The sequence below is a fragment of the Indicator indicator genome, chromosome 1, assembly GCF_027791375.1.
Source record: "Indicator indicator isolate 239-I01 chromosome 1, UM_Iind_1.1, whole genome shotgun sequence".
Taxonomy (NCBI): Eukaryota; Metazoa; Chordata; class Aves; order Piciformes; family Indicatoridae; genus Indicator; species Indicator indicator.
This window is the reverse complement of record NC_072010.1, coordinates 11,306,584-11,330,114: the sequence shown is the minus strand read 5'-3', so window position 1 is coordinate 11,330,114 and position 23,531 is coordinate 11,306,584. Positions and strand designations below refer to the sequence as shown.

General features: G+C 38.1%; 1 protein-coding gene across 1 annotated transcript in view; it reads left to right on the top strand.

Annotated features, from left to right (window-relative positions):
• SLC36A4 (solute carrier family 36 member 4) overlaps positions 1–20,673 on the top strand; it is a 98,795-nt gene extending 78,122 nt beyond the window's left edge. Inside the window, exon 10 of the mRNA XM_054383875.1 lies at positions 20,366–20,673. Coding sequence (XP_054239850.1) covers positions 20,366–20,673 — 308 coding nt within the window. The remainder of the gene's footprint in view (positions 1–20,365) is intronic.
• Positions 20,674–23,531: the final 2,858 nt, after the last annotated feature.

Here is a 23,531-nt window from a genome sequence, read left to right as displayed (position 1 = left end):
TAAATTCTTTAAAGGTCATCCAGTTAATGTTGTCAATTACATAGCTTGAGTTCCAAACTGGACTTTGTCATCCTTTATCCCTTGTCAGAGCACTTCTAATATTTCAAACTTGCCTGCTTACTCCAGCTCCCTGAGATAGTCTAATAAAAAATACTGCTTTTACCACAAAGTTAACTTTATTTTAGGGAGTATTTGGCTGCAGGTATGGACATTTCATAATTTGGAAAAAATCAAAGTGTTTTATTTCTGTTCATTTTATCAGATTTTCTTTGTTCTTAGAAGATACTGATCTTTTTCTCTTAAAACCTCAAATCATGACTTATTTTCATCTCTTGATATTTGTAACTTCTTTGGGTTCCTAACCCTAGACGTTACACCAGAAGAGACCATTAATTGGTCAGTGGGAATTCATGAATAATACTGATGAACTGTTTGATTTTTTTTTTTAAAATGTCAGTAAACTGTGCTATACTTTACTACCTTTCTTAGACTAACACGCTGTCTTAAACTGAAGACAAGATTGAAATATTGCACTATGGAGTATTTTCTAGATATTCTATGATTCTTTATCTGACCTTCACTTCTTGCTGTCAGTCTTGCTTGCACCAGGTTTCATTAGTTTACAGAACTCTTTTGTGCCCACTTCACCTTTTCCTAGTCTTACTTTTGTTATGTGCAGAAGTGACATCTTTTTTCTGTCCTGACTTAAAATTTGTGTGCATCTCCAACAAATATGGTTTTGCCATACTATCACTGGGACTTGCTTCCAAGTTGCTTGCTCAGCCTGCTCTGTAGTCACTTCTCAGGGTTGCTGCCCTCCTGCACCAAGTCACCTGTAGATAATTCTCAGGGTTGCTGCTCTCCAACACCATGTAACATTCTTAACTAGCACCAATGTTTTAGGTCTGAGGCTACTGCCAAAGGTGCACTGGATCTTAGCGTTCAGTGCTTGCACTTTTCTAGATAGTTTTGGGTTTTCTAAAGACCAAGTAAGGAAACCATACAGAATTTGTTGGTTTGTGGGTTTGAGGATTTTGTTTGTTTGGAATTTTTTTAAATCTACCAAAGCTGTAAGTTAGTGTTTGTACAATGGTAAGTTGTTATTAATTGGAGAAAACCTCTGAAGCTTTGTAGCAAATGTTAAAGCCATTCTGGGGCAAAAGGTTGTTTTTTTTTTTTACAGTATTTGGTAGAGCTAAAGCACATGGCCCAGGAGGAAGTGCACCTGAACTGGTATGGGAGTACAAGATGAAAACAAAATACTTCAGTTTTCTAACGGAGAGGTTTTGAAGAAGATTTTAGGGATGACATTTGAAGAAAATTAAACTGGCAGGGGTAGGGATAAAATTATTGTAATAATGGAAAGGAAGAGCCATAAAAGGGCCATTTTCTCAAGATAAAATATCATAGTTGTAATGTAATTTATATAGTAATCTTTTACTCTTAGTCATCTCTTTCTCTTAGTGCTTGAGCATCCAGCTGAAGTGATTGCTTTTTTCACAGCCAGAGCTCTTTACGTTTGGTTGGGTTTTGCATTGCTGTTTCATTGTTCTTTTGATGTGTCCTGGTTTCAGCTGGGATAGATTTAATTTTTATTCCTAGTAGCTGGTACAGTGCTGTGTTTTGGATTTGCTGTGGGAATAATGTTGATAATACACTGATGTTTTTGTTGTTGCTAAGTAATTCTTATCCTAAGTCACTTTCCTGTGCTCTGCCAGCAAGCAGGTACCCAGTTTTGGGCTCCCCAGTTGAAGAGAGACAGAGACCTACAGGAGTGAATCCAACAGAGAGCCATGAGGATGCTTAGGGGACTTGGGCATCTCCCCTATGAAGAGAGACTGAGATCCCTGGGGCTATTTAGTCTTGAGAAGAGAAGACTGAGAGGGGATCTGATCAATGTGTATAAATATCTGAGGGGTGGGTGTCAAGTGGAGGGGGCCAGGCTCTTTTTGGTGGTTCACTTCTTTACAGTGAGGGTGACAGAGCACTGGAACAGGCTCCCCAGGGGGGTTGTGGAGTCTCCTCTGGAGACTTTCAAAACCCACCTGGATGCATTCCTGTGCAGACTACCCTAAGTGATCCTGCTCTTGCAGGGAGGTTGGACCTGATGATCTCTTGAGGTCCCTTCCAACCTCTGATATACTGTGATACTGTGATATGCCAGAAGTTGGGAGGGAGCATAGCCAGGACAGCTGACCTGAAGTAGCCAAAGCGTATTCCATATGATGCTCATGTCATGCTCAGTGTATAAACTGGGAAGGGTTGACTGCAGCGCCTTGATCACTGCTTGGACCTTGGTCAGCGGGTGATGAGTAATTATCCTTTTCTTGGGTTTTATTTATGTCTCTTTTTCATTATAGTCTTAATAATAATAATAGTAGTAGTAGTAATAATAGTAATAATAATAATAATATTTTACTCTGTTTATTGTTATTATTTTATTTGGTTCCATTTTAGTTATCAAACTGTTCCTAACCCACAAGTTTTATTTTTTCATTCTCCACTCCATCCCACTTGAAGGGAGGATGAGTGAGTGAGCAGCTGCATGGTGTTTAGTTACTAGCTGGGGTTAAACCGTGATATGGTGGTAGGTTACAACTTATGTTTCAGAAATTTTTAAAAAAATCATTTACTTCTATGACTGAAAATAGATTTTCACAGAATGTGCCTGTCACTTCGTGGAAGCCAGTTTGCAGCAAAAGAATTAATGAGTCCGTTACCTGGGGAATGACTTCTGTGTTTTAGAGCACTAAATAAATAAGTCTATTTTATAAAGCTGTCTTGTTAAAGAAAACATACATTACTAGTGTGACTGTTTATTTAATTACTTGCATTTCTCTGCATAGGAGGAAATGAAATCTGAAGAATTTACTCAGTAAAGCCCCAAGAATTTTAGACCTATGAATTCTGCCCAGAGCTGGTGTGTCTTGTACATCTTTTACCCTGTCTGACTGTTTAATCTGTATTTCTTGCAGTCTGTCAGACTGTTTGACTGATCTGTATTTCTTGCAGTATCCCGATAACGAACATGGCTTAGGAAAGGAAAGTCTGGTGTCAAGTGATAGAACTAGAGAAAATGGCCTCAGATTGCACCAGGGAAGGATTCGATTGGGTGTTAGGAAAAATGTCTTTATTGAAAGAGTGGTCAGGCATTGGAATAGGCTGCTGAGGAGGTGGTACAGTCATCATCCCTGGAGGTGCTGAAAAACTTGTAGACATGGCATCTCAGGACATGTTTAATGGCCACGGTAGTGTTAGGTTGATGGTTGGATTCTTGACTGTCTTTTTCAACTGAACCAATTCCATGATTCTATGAAATTAAGCATCATATTTCTCATTCTCATAAATTGTTTTACCTTTGTGTCTTAAGTGACATCCAGTCATCCTGGAGTGACATGAATGTTTGGTCAAGTGATCTTCCCTGTGGTGCTGGCTTTTAAAAGAAGGATGGGATAGTCAGTGAATCCCTTAATTAATTTTCCTGTTTGCAGACAGGATGTTTGTGTAGGCAGCAGAGACATTCAGGCTAATTCAGGAAGATGCTGAACATTACCCCCTCCTGCTTAGGATATATCTCAGTAAAGAGAAACATTTTAGTTAAGGAGTCGTTCAGCTTCAGGGAAAAGTAGGAAAAAAAAAATCAGCAAAGCCATCTAAGCAGTATTTACTGAAATAAATGCCTCTGGCTAATTCACAATGAAGTTTATCAAGTTACTTAATGGGGAAACTACTGATGTTACTCAATATACATTTGAAAGGCATTTAAATAAAATTGCAATTTGTTTTCAGATACATACCATGAACCTATCAAGCATGTTACTAAGCAAGGGGAGGAATATAACTAGGGAACAAAGTAATGCTGTGAGGAAAGGAAACTGATAATTATTGTCAAAAACATTGAAAGTGCTTTTTTTCCCTTCAGGGATGTATGTAAAATATGGTACAAAAGCTAAGAGATGATGTTATTTATTGGTCTTTGCAACCAATGTTTTAGGTCTGAGGCTACTGTTAAAGGTGCACTGGATCTTAGTGTTCAGTGCTTGCACTTTTCTGGATAGTTTTGGGTTTTCTAAAGACTAAGTAAGGAAACCATGCAGAATTCGTTGGTTTGTGGGTTAGAGGATTTTGTTTGTTTGGAATTTTTTTAAATCTACCAAAGCTGTAAGTTAGTGTTTGTACAATGATAAGTTGTTATTAATTAGAGAAAACCTCTGAAGCTTTGTAGCAAATGTTAAAGCCATTCTGGGGCAAAAGGTTGTTTTTTTTTTTTACAGTATTTGGTAGAGCTAAAGCACATGGCCCAGGAGGAAGTGTATCTGAACATACCATAAATAAGACCTATCAAGCATGTTACTGAGCAAGGGGAGGAATATAACTAGGGAGCAAAGTAATGCTGTGAGGAAAGGAAACTGCTAATTATTGTCAAAAACATTGAAAGTGCTTTTTTTCCCTTCAGGGATGTATGTAAAATGTGGAACAAAAGCTAAGAGATGATGTTATTTATTGGTCTTTGCAACTTACATACAGGAGACGTTTCTCCTTTGAGGTATTGCTTTCTAACTCAAACAAGATGAAAAGAGAACTGTAACCCAGCTAGAGTCTATGGGATTTCGTTTCTCTTTAGCTATATTGTCCTCACAATAAGATTGTAGAAGTAAATGGTGTATAGGAAAATGTTTCAAGCAATGACATGCACATGTTGTAATGTTTTAGCCACAAAGACGGCAGGTGAAAAGATTTGACTACTGAGCAAGAAGGAAATGACTCAGCTGAGTGTATATGGATACATTTTATGTTTGCAAATTGCTGACATTTTGTTTTACTTTGCTGGTGGTAATTATGTTTCCTACCTGTAAGTAGACAAGTAAGATACTCAACTGTGGCCCTAGTAACAACAAGCTTTGATCTAGTGAATTCTCTGCTATAGGCTCTGTCCTCATGGAGAGTTTACTGGAGAATTAACACACACTTATATGTGTTATGTGTGTGTGGCGCTCCTGTCACTCAACTGACAGGGGGCACTTGACTAAGATTTAACCCAAATTTAAGAGTGACAGGAAGTCAAAGTGATTGCTTTCCTTCAGCAGCACTGGTAGAGAGCAAGCTCTGCTTTCCCAGGCAAGGCAGGGAAAGAGCAGTCAGCATCTATAGTCTCGTGTGAGCTCCTCAGTGAACACTATTCTTACCCATCTGTATTGCTAGGTGAGCTACATGAGAGAGTACGTAAAATCTGAACAGCAAAATACTGCATTTAATGTATACTGAGTGACAAAAGATCAGAAAACAGTTGGAAGTCTCTTGAAATAAGCCCCAGCAGGACATCTGCTGCTAAGGTTGGGCTACAACTAGTGGGAGGTCCTGAACAGAGACATCAAATTAGAAAAGCTTTTTTTTTTTCTCAAAATAATTTCCTAATTTATAGATGGGGAAAAGTTTTCATTCATGCATTGTGCAGAGTTGAACATCCAGGGTTTTGCTTCCTAGAATTGTTAGATTGCAATAAGCCTTTTGAAGATTGCAAAGGATAAAGGTAGTAAAAGCGTTCCCTGAAAATCTTGGAGAGCTTTTTCACTGTATATCGAAAACAATTAGCAGTAATGAAAATACTCAGGGCTATCAAAGGGTAGCTTTTCTGCCAGTTTGTGTACCAGCATCCTAGTACTTCTTTTTCTTTTTGATAAATGTGAAAAATTGCTCTGCTTTAAATTGTTTCTTAAATTACTTCGTAGCTGGAATTAGTCACTCCAGATATTTTCTTTGTTAGTGCTTCATTAGTATTACAGCATAAAAGCTGTAATATTAATGATGTCTTAGTGTTATTCATCATTAGTGTCTTGATAAGCTGAACCTCACGATAGGTTTTCAAATGTCTCTCTTGTTTTGTAAAGGATCAGAGAGCAATTCCTGAGTGGTAGCAGCTAGTTGTGTCTTCTGAAAGGTTGTTGGTCAAAATTAGCATTTTTTGTTTGTTTGTTTTGTTTTCTCCTCCCTAACCATGTGTAACGGGCAGCAAATTTAACTTTTAGTCTTGAGATATAGATGGAACTGTATGAGAATTAAGTCCGCTGTGACTTTGTTATAATGACTTTCCCAGCCTGCTCCAGAGTTAGGACTTTAATAATCACTTGTCATAATAAAGGTATATAGCCTTAAAATGTCAGAGCAAAATTAAGAAAAAAAATTATAGCATATTTAAAGGAATTGCACCCTTGCAGTGTTATATTTTTACATTACTGTTTTCTTTTTACGTGATTTTCATTTTCCTGCCTTATTGAAATACTGCTGCTCACTCTGAAGAGAAGGATGGTTATGAATGGCTGCATGATCTGCTCGGGTGGTTATACTTGCTAAATTCAAATTCATGCCATAAGCAGAAGGGATTGGATAAGACTTTGTCATTTAATCTTCTTCCTCATTGGAGTTCTTTCTTTTTTACACTTGAGTGCTTTGTCTCATCTAGAAAGGATTGCTTATATTGCAAATGTATAAGGTGTCTTGTGATAATGAAAGGGAGGATAAAGTATCACAGGATCACAGGATGCTAGGTGCTGGAAGGGACCTCTGAAGATCATCGAGTCCAACCCCCCTGCCAGAGCAGGACCATACAATCTAGCACAGGTCACACAGGAAAAAATCCATATGGGTCTTGAAAGTCTCCAGTAAAGGAGACTCTGCAACCTCTCTGGGGAGCCTGTTCCAGTGCTCTGTGACCCTCACAGTGAAGAAATTCCTCCTCATGTTGAGGTTGAACTTCCTGTGCTGTAGTTTATATCCATTACCTCTTGTCCTCTCACAGGATGCAACGGAGAAGAGTCTCCCTCTTGACACCCAGCCCTCAGATATTTATAAACATTTATTAAATCCCCTTTCAGTCTTCTCCAGACAAAAAAAATGCCCAGGTCCCTCAGCCTCTCCTCATAGGGCACATGCTCCTGTCTCCTAATCATCCTCATAGCCCTCCATTGGACTCTCTTAAGTAGATCTCTGTCCCTCTTGAACTGGGGAGCCCAAAACTGGATGTAATATTCCATGTGTGGCCTCACCAGGGCAGAGTAGACAAGGAGGAGAAACTCCCTCAATCTGCTGGACACACTCCTCTTAATGCACCCTAGAACGTGAGATTCCTTAGTACAAAAACCATCCCTCATTTCATTTGATCCTTCAAGGCCATTGGGAGAGGATCTCATAGACCTCACTGAGATAGTCAGGAAGAGTAGTCCAGTCTTCAATGTATGCCTGACCTGTCCACACCCAGTGCAATTAAGTGTGTGTGTGTATATGTGTGTGTATATATATATATATATTTTTTTTTTTTAATATACCTTCTGGCTTTTTCATACAGTAACTGAAGTGTTATTTTAATAATTAACTATGGCCATCATTGCATACTTTATGCAAATAATATAAAATACATTCTATAAAATAAATGTTTTAATAATTAAACATAAGTACCAAATAAACATACTGGGTAATTCAGTCCATGGGGTACATGGTAAACTTTCATTTACACCAATATGGAGCATCATCATGGAGGTACAGATATTTGCTGGAGAGACCTACTGTGTTTTCTGACCATGTTAACAATCCTGCACACTGCTCTGTGGTGTTTAGCAATGCCCAGCCTACAAAATAGGATTTTACATTCAAGATTGATCCAACCATCAGTTTTTGTTTTCTCAAAAAGCATCAGTCAATAGCTGGTCAACCTTACCATAAGTCCTTTTAACTTAAATCCACATCTACTACAATCTTTTCATCCTTGTACTTGTGTTGGAAAACCCTTAATCCATTCTTTTTCTCCTGTGAGTATTTTCAGAATTCCTTTTTTCTTGTTTCTTTAAGGACTTTTCCTTTAGAGGAAAACTAATGAAAGGAAAATTTTTCTCTGTCTGATCTGTAAGGAGCAGTATCATCTCTTCTAATTGACAAAGCTTCTGGCAATTTTCTGTTGTTAATAATTCACTCATTTTCTAAATTGATTCTTATACTGACAATGGATAGACCAGTATTCTAACTCCATGGCTATAATCACATCCTTAAATCACTATTTACAAAACTTTTGGCAAGGGCTAAGTTGCTGCCTCAATATAGGTAGAGAGTTAAGCAGTGCATGAACATGCAGATCAATGTTTTGGGAACAAAAAACCCCTGTGTAACAGCTTTCCTTTACTTAGCCCATAAGGTTAATTTGGTAAGAAAAGTACTCTAAATTTGAATATTACATTATAAATACAATGTGATCCAGAGTTAACGATGAAGTCATTGCACCATTATTTTTTTTGACAGTAAAATGTTAGAGGCTGGATGAATGTCAAATATACTGTAATGCATTTTTTTGTGTGTGTGTTAGTTCACACTTTTAAAAATAATTCAAATATATATAATCTCCACAATAATTTTCCAGTAGATTTTAATTTATTTATACCAAAATATGGAGGTGGTATTGCATACTCTGAAGATTTATTGTTATTGTTGATTTTATTAGTTACTTGAATTAAGATGGCTAATTTGGGGCTTATCAGAAGTAAAATAAATCTTAGCAATGATATGACCTGGACGTGACCTGGACAGGCCCGTCAGGCTGTGCAGCCATCCAATGTGACCTGGACAGGCTGAGCGCTGGGTGCAGGCAAACCAAATGAAGTTTAATAAGGACAAGTGCAAGGTCCTACATCTGGGGAGAAATAACAACAGGCACCAGGACAGGTTAGGGGCTGCCCTGCTGGAAAGCAGCTCCCCAGACAAAGACCTTGGAGTGCTGGTGGACAGCAAGTTCTCCATGGAACAACAATGTGCTCTTGTGGCCAAGAGAGCCAATGGGATCCTGGGATGTATCAAGAAAGGTGTGTCCAGCAGGTCTAGGGAAGTTCTTTTACCTTTCTACTCTGCCCTGGTGAGGCCACACCTGGAATACTGTGTCCAGTTTTGGGCTCCCCAGTTCAAGAGAGACAGAGACCTGCTGGAGACCATCCAACGGAGAGCCATGAAGATGATTCGGGGACTTGAGCATCTCCCCTATGAAGAGAGACTGAGATCCCTGGGACTGTTTAGTCTTGAGAGAAGACTGAGAGGGGATCTGATCAATGTGTATAAATATGTGAGGGGTGGGTGTCAAGTGGAGGGGGCCATGCTCTTTTTGGTGTTTCACAGTGATAAGACAAGGAACAATGGGTTCAAACTTGAACATAGAAGATTTCACCTCAACATGAGGAGAAACTTCTTTACAGTGAGGGTGATGGAGCACTAGAACAGAGCATCCCACCTGGATGCATTCCTGTGCACACTACCCTAAGTGCTCCTGCTCTGGCAGGGGGGTTGGACCTGATGATCTCTTGAGGTCCCTTCCAACCCCTGGTATACTGTGATACTGTGATATGACAATGAAATTGACTTATTGCTATTAGGAAGTGACAAGTGTTAACAGTCATGCAAAACTGACATGTTACTTAGATTTATTAGCTAGAAGGGAAAAGATGAGTTTTTGCTGGCAATCAGAATAGTTTTATGTAAAATTGGTCTTGCAAAATAAATCAAATTAATTTTTTTCTTGAAGATTACCAGATTAAAAATAATTTATAAACACACGGATGTAAACACAGATTTTTATCAGACAAAATTACTGCAATTTATCATTGTAAATTAACAATTTCAGATAAATTAAATAATGATCATCTGTCTCATAAAGAAGCTGTTATTGAGGCCATGTGCAGAATTCAGGCTATTTTAAAAGGGTATCTGGTGATTTGGTACTAGATGTGATACTAGTTGGTGTTTGCCCATCATCTGAAAATGTGAACTTTAGCCTACGTTCTGTGTCTTCTTTCACATGTCATTTTATGCTGACACTGAACTTTGGACTACCAGTTTATATAAAGAACAATAAAATCCTATTACCTTTAGTTGCTTAATTATACTGCTAGGTAAAAATGTCATACTTAATTTACACTGAAGTTTATTTAGTTACTTTTATATGAAATCTTACCTTTTTTAGACACTTTAGTTTTGGTGAATAAAAGGGAAATTGAGTTTAAACATTAACTCAACAGAAAAATGAGTTGTTGGATTTTTTTCCTGAGGAAAGTTAGATAATGCTTATCTAAAGAGCTGGAGGGTAGACATCAGTGCCATGCTTCACACTCATCTCAGATGTGCTGTAAATGGAAGCATGCTCGCTTGACTTGCCAGGTTTCTGTATCTTTATTTGGAATGCTACCAGCAGGCACCATTTTTACTTTGGGTAACTGATGCTTTCAGGGTATTGGCAGTGGTGGTTGTAATGTCTGCTGGTTAAAAAATGGCATTATATTACAGCAATATCTTTTTATTCTGTGGGAGTCCATACACTTTATATTTAAACATAATTGTTTCAGTGTCCACTTAAAAGTATTACCAAAGGATCGTGGTGGGGTTTGGTATGGGAAGGAAAACATCCCTAAAACAGAGTGCAAAGCATTTGAGGATAGCCAAAAAAAGATGTCTGATGACATATCACCAGCTGAGTTCCTTATTTACCATTTATTGTGTAGGCACAGAGACAGTTAAATAGTAATGCTGTTTGATATCAGAGCTCCAATGTAAGTATTAAAGCTCTAACAGCTATAGCTGTGATACTTCATTTTATTATTTTTACATTGTTTTTATCTGTCAGCGTGCCTTGCAGAGGAACTCACTGTTGCCATCTTGCAGATAAGGAAGCTGAGGTGTGAGGAGAGGAAGTGATATGCCCAAAGCTACTAAATGACCCAGTGAAGTGAAACATGCTGAAAATAGATTTCCTATGCACAGATTAGCAGCTTTATTTCTAAAGATATGGTGCCTTCCCTTTGCTCATGGAGATACAAAATCACAGGACTTGCAATCGTGGGGGATTTATAAGGTGTTTGAAAGATTGTCTTCTTCTGGGGCTTCTATGGTGTTGAAAATCGCTTTCATTGACCATTTCTTTAAACCAGCTGCACTGCTTCTCTCCTGATAGACTGTGAAAAATGTTCATTTTCCAGTCAGTAGTCCATCGGGATGCTTTCTGCTACTTTGTTGTTTTTCCTTCTGAGATAAAGCACTTGTTTGGTGTGCTGCTGTTTCTGAGCAACCTGCATCTTATGACTACATCCTAAGCAGATCTGTCAAATCACTGGTTCTTATGAGTACAGTTTCCAACAGAAATTTTATTGACATGAAGGCTGCTTGCTGTTTTACCTTGGCTCTTATGGGTCAGGAAATAAAACTGCTTCATTCTTAAGTAAAAAGCTGATTTGAAATCTAACCTTAAGTTTGCTCAACGTGGGAATGGTAGAAAACATCTCGGTTTCAGAAAACTGCGTGCCCTGAAGCAAAGATGAGACTTCTGTAGCTCTATCGTTTGTACCTTGACAGCATGCACAGGTTTTTAAATGTTTCCTTTAGAAATACTGAAATGGAGCTGTGTTTTAAAAACCCTGTAGAAAATTGGAGAGTTCTGCTAGTGATAGTTCAGTGAATCAGCAATTCAGGGATTTTTTTTTTCTTTTCTTTCTTTTTCAAAAAAAGGATGTACCTTAAATAACCTGAATCAAGAGTAAAATTAAGGTTTTAGTAAACTTATTTGGGTGATTTAATTAAGAGCACTATGTTTAGAAAAATAAAATTGAAAGGTAATTTTGTAGCTGAAAGCTATGAGCCCAGTATTATGGAACACTTTTAATGGGATTTAAACCTCTGTCACTGTAGGAGAATGTTGAACCTGAGTCCCCGTATTCCTATAGCTACTCTAAGCATTAGGGTATTATTTTTCCTCTCCCATGAATGGTGAAGATGGTGAGAATTTTGAAAATTATAGCTGAAGGGTAGCATGTAGCAGTACAGGCTTATTACACACACTAATGTGTTTACATTGGTTATTAATTTACTTGGGTCACAAAAAATTAAGAATGAATACTAAAGAGACTGACCCCTTCTCTTGGGCATGCATAGCTCATAGTTTATGGGAGATGTTTCCAGACACCTGGCAAAGAGTGCCCTGTGCAGTGAGACCCAGCCTGCAGCAAGCACAGCTGACTTTGGAAAAGGATGGCACTTCATACACAAACTGTGCCTGAATTTCCCTGTGCTGAGCTGTAGGCAGCTATGTGTTTGGCAGTGGAGTTTTCCTGCATGATGAAGCAAACTGCTTTCTCTGAACTTCTCTTTGTGAGGTGAAATGCCAAAAAATCAAGATTAAAAACATGTGCAGATGGCTGCATTTTTTTGATGGATTCAGACTGAAGGCCATAATTCAGTACTTAATCTGCCTAAGCCTGTCAATACAGGGAGCTGAACTTCAACTAGCTACTGCACGTGATTCTCTCTGGGAAGCCAAGGCACTTAGCAACTTGTTTTTTCAATATCATCAGTCAACACATCAGGCTTTAACTAACTAGTGCCTGTGACACCAGCTGTTGCAAAGCATTATTTTGGAAATGCATTGGTCATCTCCCTGTGTGATTGTTGTCTTTTTATGGGCATTATTTTTTAATTTACTTTTGCTGTGTTGCAGTAAATTCCCAAGTTATTAATTAGCATGTCAGTAATAATTCAGTGTGTGCTATATGCAAGAGGTACTGATCATACAAAAAAAACCTCTGCATTTTCACAGCCCAAAATAAGCAGGCCAATTCAGACACTTTGAAAGTACATGAAAATACAAACATTTAATGAAAAACTTTTAGCATTGTGTGAAATCAGTGTGACTTCTTGTTGGAATGTGTTTAAAATGTCTCTGAGGGCTGAAGTATTTGTGAGATACTCAGTGCTATTGTTTAAACAATATGTATCATTTGCGGTTATCAATAAGCAAGAATGAGAATCTTTTATAGAGATTTTACTTAAGAAATTAAAAAAAAAACTATGAAGTATCACTGTTAAAGTATCAATTTTAGTACAGCTTTGAATCATGATTAAAAAGCAACAATTTACATTAATTTGGACTTAAATATGATGTCAGCCCACCTTCAGCACTTCTGCTTTGTGTGCTATTGGGATGTTTTTCTATGACATTAGTATGGTACTGAGAGCATTATCGTTTTCTAGACTTGAAGAACATCCTTCCCGACATCTTAAGTGATCAATTCATGTTTTCATCAGTTACAGGAAGGTTTTACTTTCCCTACTAGCTGTGGAATTTTTACCAATCTCCAGGTAGAGTATGACCTATTGTTACTGTGTCAGAGCTGAAATCCTCCTCCCACACCAACAATAAAGAGGCTAGCTCAGTCTGGAAGCAAATGAAGCTGTATTTACAGGCAAAACTACAATCTATGATGAAATGCAATGAATATGTACAAATATACACTATTCACAACATTTACAAATAGGTACAATCAACAGAAAAACACAGCCAAACCCCCTGGCTTCCCCTTAAGAGGCCAAGCCATAAAGACTCCCCCCAGAATCCCCTGGCAGAAGGCAGAGAGAGACAAGAAGCTGAGAGGCTTGTTAGACTTAGCTTGTCATGGTCAGTATGCAGGGGTGAGTGTTATCTTCTGAAGGCAGAAGGAGAAGGAGAAAGAAGCAGAGCAAGCTGAGACTGAGTGACTTTGTTTTGAGTACTGATTCTTAAACATTTCTCTCTCTCCAATGAAAGTGTTTAGAATAATCATTATTTCACTTTTTTACACCTAATAGTGATTTATTTACATTCTTTCTCTGCTCGAACTTTGTGAGAAGGAAAATTAAAGACAGTCTTAAAACCATCACACCTATTAAGCACTATTCTTTTCTGCAGTCAAGTTTTTACCTAGCTGGTGTCCTTCCATCCAAATACAAGAATAATGTTGCAGACAGTGTCAAAGATCTTTCTAAAGTTAAGGTAAATGATGTCTACTCCTCTTATCCATGAATCCAATTATTGTATCAGAGAAGGCAATCAGGATGGTCAAACGTGATTTATCACACATAAATCCATTTTCTTTTCCTGGGCATCTTTTTTTCCTTCATGTGATCAGAAATGTGCCCCAACATGACTTGCTCCATGGTTTTTCCAGGTACCAAAGTGAAGCTGACTTGCCTGTATTTCTCTGCCTATATTTCCCACACTCACCAGGCCTGGACCTTCCCTGATTCCCAGGACCTTTCAAAGGCAATACAGAGTGGTGTTAGAATGACATTGTCCATCTCTCTTCAACACTCTTGGATGCAACACATCACGTCTCATATACCTTTATAATTTGAGTTTATTCACACATATTATTTCTAATTGAGCTCTTTCACTGATCAGGGGGTCTGAAAGACAAGCTGAGGCAAAGGCAATACTGAGTACCTATGGTGGGTTGAAATTACCCCCCAACTAATTTGGAGATAGTACCCCTAAAATAAAAATTGCCAGACCAGCTCAGTTGGAAGCAGATGTAATTATATTTACAAGCAAACTAAAATCTAGAAATTTGAAATGCAATGAATATGTACAAAATATACAGTATTTACATATATTTACAATTTGTAAACAACATGAACTCCCCTGGACGAAGCCAGGGGGCTACCAATGGCTTCCCCCTCTCCACCCCTTCCCCCCTGTACAAGGAAAAAGAGAAGCACAGAGGGTAGCTTGTTACTTAGCCACAACAAGAATGCAGCCAAGGTCAGCAAGAGCCAAGCAAAAGCCAGCAGCTAGTATCAGCTAGAGTGAAGAGACTGAACAGAGAGAAACAACTAAGTTTGTTATTTATCAGACCAATGAGATTATTTAGACCTTATCATTATTTTCCCTTTACATCCAATGGTAATTTATTTACATTCTACCGTTTTCTACTCAAGAGCTGTGGAAAATTTTCTAGGCATCAACCTAAAACTGCCACAGTACCTCAGCCTTACCTCTGTGTCTCACTGCATCTGTTGTCACTAGATTCCATACCCCATTCAGCGGCAGGGTCACACTCAAATGGGGCTGTAAAAGGTCTTAAAGCTCTTTTCATTGCCCTTGTCATGCCTTCAATGTCTCAGCTTCTGTTGAGTTTTGCCTTTACTGAGACCACCCAGACTCATCTGTGTGATGCTTTTAAACTTCTCTTGTGTAACCTGTCCCCTTTTCCATCTACTGTATGCTGTATTCTTTAATTTAGAGCTCTGTCATGAGTTCCCTCCTTAGGCAGGCTGGTCTTATAGGTGGCCTTGTTTGGAAATTTTGCAAATAAATGTGTTCCTGCTAATAGAACGTGTTGCATGTAGAACTCCTCCAAATGTAGGCGAGGGATTCACCTCAGAAGTTTTATTATATTTATCCAGAACAGAATCTCTGTAATATATTTAATACTGGAGTGGAAGAGGGAGAGCAAACTTCATCTATAATTTAATAATTATTTTAGTCCTCAACTTGTCTTCTCTAATTACCATTTATCTGGCACAATCGTTACAATTTATGGCATCCTAAAGGATTCTATTCTGACAAAAGGATTCCAGTTTCAATGATATTTTTGTCATTTTAATCAGCTGTTCCTTTAATAAATTTTAATAAAAAAGTAACATTTGCTTATGAAATAGGACAGGAAGCCTGAAGGATAAAGATAAGGAAATGTAACTATTCCTAAAGGTGTCTTTGGCAATATTTTTTTTAATTCATATGCACATGTTTAGTATTTACAGAGCAAAGTGTAATAGTATGAAAAGGTATACAATTAAAATTTTATTTTTAAGGGTGAGAGCAAGATAAAAATTTTAACGTCTTATTGTTTGGGTTTGCTTTTGTGATCCCTGCTGTAAAAATGAATTTACGTACACATTTTGAGAAACTAACATGGAGGGCTCTGTGGAAGGGATCATTCCCTGAACAGGTTATTAGGGGTCTCCTGTGTGTTGGGGCAGTATCGTGGAGTGCCTCCCATTGTGAAGGGTAAGGACATCTAAACTACCTTCACCTTTATGAGTCTGGTCTTTCCTTCTAACACATGGCAAAGCAATCATAAACAGTGTCTTGTAGTGCACTTTTTGTCTCTGCATAATGTATGTTGCAGAAAGATAACAATGAAAGAGTTTTTCATACCAAAGGGAATAAGGACAAACCATATCATGTCTGTGGTTTTCCTGTGTGCAATTTATATCTCTTTTCCTCTCCAGTGTGAAAGTAGAATTTGTCACTTTGTAGTACAACTGCAATTTATCATCTGCTTTGTTGCTTTTTCTGTTCGGTGTTGGTTTTGAGATTGAGCTGGTATTGAAAAGCATGAATTGTTTGGGGTTTTTTTTTTTGTGAAGTCTGAATCTAAATATTTTTAAAAGAAATTATCTTCTGTATGCGTCTTACAATCATTGGATGTCTTAAAAGAATAGCTAAAACAAACGCCGCCTCAAACCCTATGTTAATTAGCAATGCTAGACAGAGGAAAATCATTTTCTAATTCACAGGACTTAATCTAAAATCCTTTTCTTAAACTGATTTCATCAATATGTAAACTTCTTTTCTAGCTGTGTGCAAAGCTCTGTAAATTATTCACAAATGGCCTTAATTGATTATTTACATTAGTTTATCTTCAGAGTAGAAACATGTTTCTACTTCGTATCATATTCCTTTGTACATATGTGTCAAAACACAGTTTCCGCAGTGGAACTCTCAGGGAAGTAATTATTTTTTTTTGTTGTTACTTATTGAGACAAAAAGTATTAAAATACTAAATTTTGTCATTTACTTTTTAAATGGGATTGTTTTAATTGTGACAGAGTGTGTTACTGTTTTACAAAAGAGAGATAAATGATTTATTGTGGTTCTCTAAGTAAGTCTGCCATTCCCAGCTGATGTCTGAGGAGTAGCACACACTGACCCTTAAACTTTAAATGTTTTAGATGTTGGTCAAAACAGAGGTATCGCAATAATGTTGTAGGACTTACTTCTTCAGTTGAGATTCTCAGAGCTTCCAAACTTGAAAGTTTCACGACTGTTTGTTAAGGTTTAGAATTTCTTCTTGGATGTGGTATATTTAAAACCTATGCGTGGCTGGGAAAATCAGGCTCCCTACCTGTAGGAATGCCCCTTGTTTAGTCCTTGAAACTGGGCCTCTTTCTTAGCTTTTGAAGACTTTCTTTAGTAGGTAGTAAACATGAATTGCATTTCTCTTTGATTGTTAGAGGCACTAATTAAAACCTTGAAACATGTTTTCAAACTCCTCTGACAGCAGTATCCAGATTTGTGCAAAATGGTATGAGCCAAACAAACATTTGGCAAGATCCAAACCAACACACAGCATTTTACTTTTCTGTAACCTGAAGCAATTACAAACTGTAGATTTTTTTTTTCAATTAAAAAAAAAAGAAAAAATCCTCATTATTTGTAATGAAGCAGAATGTTTCAAAGAAACCTATGAACTAATTAATGAATACCTTCTATATTCTGGACACATGTAGACTCAGAAGTGGTCTATTACATAAGTTGGAAATCTGTATCTGTTTAACTGACAAAATAATAAATGTGCAGCCCTCTCTTCTACTTCAGAAGAACACATTCAGCATACTCATTAGCTAAGAGTTTTACCATTCATTGTAAATATACTCCAGCTGAACTTTTTAATTACTTATGGACTGTGTGCATCTGTGTTAGTCAGTCTGGTCTAAGCATTTGTCCTATGTTTTTTCCTCCTGCTTCTAAGGCTTGAGTCCTATTATGGCTGCAAAATTTAACTTTGGCATAATTCTTCACAGAATCACAGAAACATTCAGGTTGGAAAAAACCCTCAGGATCACCAAGTCCAACCAATAACCCTACTCTACAAGGTTCACCCTTAAACCATATCCTCAAGCGCCACATCCAAACAACATTTAAACGCATCCAGGGTTGGTGACTCAATCACCTCCCTTGGCAGCACATTCCAATGCCTGACCACTCTTGCTGTGAAATTTTTTTCCTGATACCCAGTCTAAACCTACTCAGTCGCAGCTCTATCACTAATTTCCTGTGAAAAGAGACCAGCACCAGCCTCTCCACAATGTCCTTTCAGGTAGTTGTAGAGAGTGATGAGGTCTCCCCCCAGCCTCCTCTTTTTCAGACTAAACAGCCCCAGCTCCTTAAGTAGCTCTTCATAAGATTTATTCTCCGGGCTTTTTCCCAGCTTTGTTGCCCTTCTCTGTACTCGTTCCAGTACCAGTTCTTTTCTAATTTTGTTCAACTTTGTCCTAGTTAATGCATAAACATATGACATTTCCAGTCTTTCATTGTCACATTCACGCAAAGGAGAAACCAGTTTGTTTGGCAGAGAGAAGGTGTATTGTAACAGTGGGATAAAAAACTTGTCTTCATAATTCTGAGTGTCAGAGTGTTCCTAAGGTTTCCTGAAGGACACTTTTGTCTCTGCCCAAGCTTCTTTTGGCCACATGGTGCCTCTCATATCTCTATAGAAACACAAAGTGTTAATAAACTATAGTCATGACAAGCAAGAAAAAGTTAATTATTTTTCTTGTCAGATCTGTGGATGATACGTGTCTGATATGCTGCTTTCAAATAGGATAGGCTGGAGAATCCTTTATCTCTCTGTGAGCCTATACCTTCAATCTTGCCTGTTTTTTATGTACAATATCTGTAGTTAGAGATTTTATTAACACGTGTAGCAAATGGTTACCTGGTAGCAGCAGATAACTGTTGTGTTCTGCAAGTGAATTTTGAGTATGTTTCCAATGTAATTTTCCCCTAGTTAGATATTCTCAATAGAGAGCATCATAACATAATTTGAGTATGTTGCCTTTCAGAATCACAAGTTGTCAACATTTGAAGCAGCTGGTGGTATTCAACCCACAGTAAAGGCATTCTGCAAACAGAAACTCATCTTGAGAAATTATAAAGCTGATACACACCTTCTGGTTTTCATCCCATGCGTTATGTGAGGGTTTCCTTCCTACTAGTTCTGTTTGTTTATTGCCATAAACATTGTCTACATAATATTTTGTTGGCAAAGGAGTTGCTTTAAAGACAATCTTTTATTTTGGCTTAAGAATGAAGAATAAAATCACAACATGTGTCATTTTTGATATGCTGACAGTTTTCCCCATTCCCTCTCTCCCTGATTACTTGCTCGTCTTGATGAGAAGTGATAGAAAGTGGCAAGCAAGCAGATGTTTTGGATGTTTATGCTAGTGTCTGACAGCTAGAAGGTGATGTATTTGTTGAAAAGAAAAAAGGCTGACATTTCTGCCACATACAAAGCATCATAGAGAGCCCTGTGCTCACCTGGCCTTTGAAAGCTGTTTTCTAGTAGAGGACTGCAAACATGATATGATAACTGGTGCATCTCAGTTAGCACTAGGGTACCTTGCCTAGGCTTGCTAGCCAAAGGGGTTAAAACCAGAAGCAGTTCTGCTCCAAGCAGTTCTGAATCCAATGGATGCATTTCAGGAGGTGAGACCAGCCATGCCATGCTGAAAGGCTTAGTGGGCCTTGTGTTCCGACTCGTCTGGTGGCAGAGCAAAGTTCTTGTGTAGTTAACTGAGCAACTATTAACAGTGACATTTACAAATTGAACACAATTGTATAGACCAGTATTTTTCAGGAGAAAGCTTTGTAGGTAAAAGTAACTTAAATGATTATGAGACTGCCAAGCAGACAGCAGGCTTGGTCAATTTTGAATAATTTTATGTCACTTTTAGATTATTAGTAATATACAGTAATCACTGGCAATATATTTTTGCCTACTGCCTCCTGAGCAGCATGCAACAACCCCTTCCCTTGCTCTTCCTGAACTTTATTATTTCATTGTAAATATCCAACAACAACCAAAACAATATAATGCCTCCTTGGAGTTCAGTATTTCTCATTTCTTTATGATTTGCAGGCCAAATTTGTTTACCCTGTAAATACAAGAACACTTTAACTTGAAGGGGAGACCTCATCACTCTCTCCAACTACCTGAAGGGAGGTTAGGATGAGGAGGGGGCAGCCTCTTCTCCTTGGTGGCAAGCAACAGGACTAGAGGAAATGGTTTCAAGCTGCATCAGGGGAGGTTCAGGCTGGGTATTAGGAAATACTTCTTCACAGAGAGGCTTTTCAAGCATTGGAATGGTTTGCCCAGGGCAGTGGTGGAGTCACCATCCCATGTGGAGCTCATGCTTAGGGACATGGTTTAAGTGTTGACCGTTCAGTGCTGGGTTGTAGGTTGGACTGGATGATCTTTGAGGTCTCTTTCCACCGAATGCTTTCCGTGATTCTGTGAGGCTCTGCCAGCCTGTGCAGAAATTCAGAATTGAAACTGAGTATCTCCCATGAACACGAAGACGTGTCTCACAATTGCATGTATTAGTCTGTATAGTGCAAACCACTTATAGCTGGAAAATTAGTGAATGACAGAAGTTTTTAATTAGCACCAGAAGATGTGTTTGCCACAGTTATGTTTGTCCTGAGGACGTTGAATGTGAAACCACTGTCCCTCCTCTTGTCTTTTAGGTGCTGTAGCAGTTTTGATTCCTCGCCTAGACCTGGTGATTTCTTTAGTTGGAGCCGTCAGCAGCAGCACTCTGGCACTGATTCTGCCACCTTTGATTGAAATCCTCACTTTCTACAAGGAAAACTTAAGCTTATGGACAATATTTAAAGACATTTTTATAGCTGTTATTGGAGTTGTTGGATTTTTAACGGGGACCTATGTGACGGTTGAAGAAATCATTTATCCTGCATCCACAGTTCTAGCAAACACAACAGAGAGCATCTCTGTGGATTTAAATGCTACAAACTTGGTGGTTGGTTTAAAATAATAACCAGCCACTGTGAACTATATTGTTCCTTAACAAGAAATCCTAGCTGGATGGCAGACCTATGTTTGGGACTAATTCCATGAATTTTTGAAAAATAGCATGCAGCCCTTTCTCACTCTCATTCGTTTCCTTCTCATTCATTCCTTCCCACTTGCTACCTGAATTAACCCCTTTGCTCTCAACCTCTGCTGTGAAAAACTGAATTGATGTAATGTTTTAAAATATATATGTGAATATAGTAAGGAAATATGATTTTAGGTTATTTGCAAGAAAAAAAAAAGAATTTTTATAAGGAAGTCAAGATGCCTTCCTCCTCAGAAAAGATAGAAATCAGTCCAGTTCTCATATCCAGGCAGCAGGTCTAGACACTGCTGTTTTCATGCCAGCTCTGTTGTAAGGGTTGGAATGGGAGCTCAGCGATGCACAGATCTTCTCATGGCTGTCTCTGATGGGTGAACTAAACACCCTGTTGAACCAGAGGCACCTTAGTTTTAAAAAGAGCATCTGTGGTTTTCACAGTTGCAGTTGCCTGCCTCTGGTTCTTGGGAGTCAATGTCTGCAGAGTGTGCTGTGCATCCTTGTTCATTTTTTTTTCACATTGGCTTCAAGGGTTTTTTTCAAGCAATTGGAAGTACCGAGCCCTCCCTGGTTAGTACAGCAGACCACTGCTGCTGAGGGGTTACAGTAAGCATAAAGGATTCTTTTCATGCTGAACATCTTAATATTTATGCTGAAGAATAGACAAGACTGTAAGGTAAGGTTTTGAGGTAAAGGCTGGATCCTTTGTTAGACCAAAAGTTAGCTACTTAGGAGTGTACTTGCCATCTTACACAATCTGTAACCATATGTTCCTGTACCATGCATGAGCTGTTCAGCATGGCATAACCCTTGCTCCAGGGAGATGTCGACTGTGGTGGCCGGTGAAACCAAGAAGGTCTAGCTGCCCAGAGCAGCTTAGAAGGGTCACAATGTTAATTTCTGCATGAGAAAGGAAAGGATGAGACATTACTTTCTAGAACGAAGTCTGTGCTATACTTTCACACATACAAACTGTGGATTATTTCTGAAGGAATTTATGATTCCACAGCACTGTGAGCTGGAAGGCCCACCAAGGATGCCTGTTTTGAAGCCCTTTCTTCCTCAAGCATACCACCTGCTTACAGGTTATCTGAAGAAGTGACTCAGGACTTGCTTTCAACTACTGTTATTTTGTAGAGAGGTACAGTTTGTATGAGATGTATATGTTCAAAATAGGATATTTTTTTAGAAAGCAATTATATATCCCTTTTGGATTTGGAATGAAAAGCTACAGGATGCTGTTAATCACCTCAGTATTACTTTCACGCTCCAAAACCATTCAACTGCACAAATGAGAAATAGTTTATTTTTTTACATTTTTGGTAGCTGCTGTCCTAACCTATTTTTTACACTGTTTCTTTTTTCCTTGATTTCAACTATACAAATGTATGAAAAACTTTTGTCGACTGCCTATCTATATTTCTACTGGAGCATATAATAATTATTTTTTCATGCTTATGTTCTGCCTTAAAAAGGATCTAACATGCCCTTTACAGAGTTTTTCTTTTGTCTGTTTTGGAAGAAAAAAAAAAAAAGTTGATAAGTTGGTAATTGGATAGAAATTAGTTTTGTTCAGCAAGCCTGTGCACTGAGTCCCCAGCTGGAATCCTGATTTTCAAGGGTCAGATTTGATTTTGTGGCTCACACTTCATAGGTTTTTTTTACTCCAAATGCTAAACCTTTTTTGGTCTTGTTTTCTGTACACACTCCATATTTTATATAATAATAGAACTGTATTTATCATACTCAATCCTGTTACAAAGAAACTTCTTTTTCTATATGTCTCTGTATTTTAATTATAGCATTCCTCCCCAAAAATATGGTATGCCAAAACCTCTCTACTATATTCATACAAATTAGGATAGGAATATATGTAATATTTTGCTTGCTTTTGGTATGTTGCTTACAAATCTACCGTTTGGCATTTCAGTGCTAGAGTAATACTGCTAGATATATCTATATTTATATTTTCTATTCAGAATATTTCCCTAGTCTTCCACCATGTGGTGACTGCATTTGAGCACTTTCATCTCTATGTTGATGAGGGCATTCTGATAGGGATTTGTTACAGCATGCAGTTCAAACTGCATGTAGTTGTTCAAGCAATAGTATCTGACTAATGCTCTTGTTTTTCATTTTAGCATGGACAAAGTTAAATACTTGACAGGCACTTTAAAGGGATGAATCTCTGCAGGTATGATGCTATAGAAATAACCTTTCGTATGAAAGTGCCACAGAGGAGCTAACACAGTTAGCCGAGAGGCAAAAGGTAACTTCAGCTTTTCATCTTAAAGACTTTTTTAGTCTTTAAGCTGTTTTAAGACATTGAATCTGTTTCCATCTGTTTCATGATGAGCCTGTCCTTTGCATAAACATACACTGCAGACTGATAGGGTAAATTTCTGTGCAGCATATTTTACTTGACCTCAAACACTTCTATGTGGAACAATTTCAGCAGGACTGATGGGGTTTGAATTAAAGCTATTTTTCCTGCTAATTCTGCGTCTTTCTACCCATGTGTTTGGAAAATAAAGGACTATTGAGACCTTTCATATCACCTGTTTTGGACTGATTGTGCCCTAGTGAGGCAGCTCTGAGCAGCTGCTTCTACCAGAATGCAGAAGGACTTAACCAGAGTTCAGTGGTGTTTTTTTTGCTGGTGCAAGTAAATATTGAAATGATACTATCAAAGAAGATTTGCTGAGCTGGGTACCTAGAATCTAAATAGGTAGGTACTGTTTGAAAGTCAGGTGACTTGCTTAGGAGCTTGATAGGTTTGA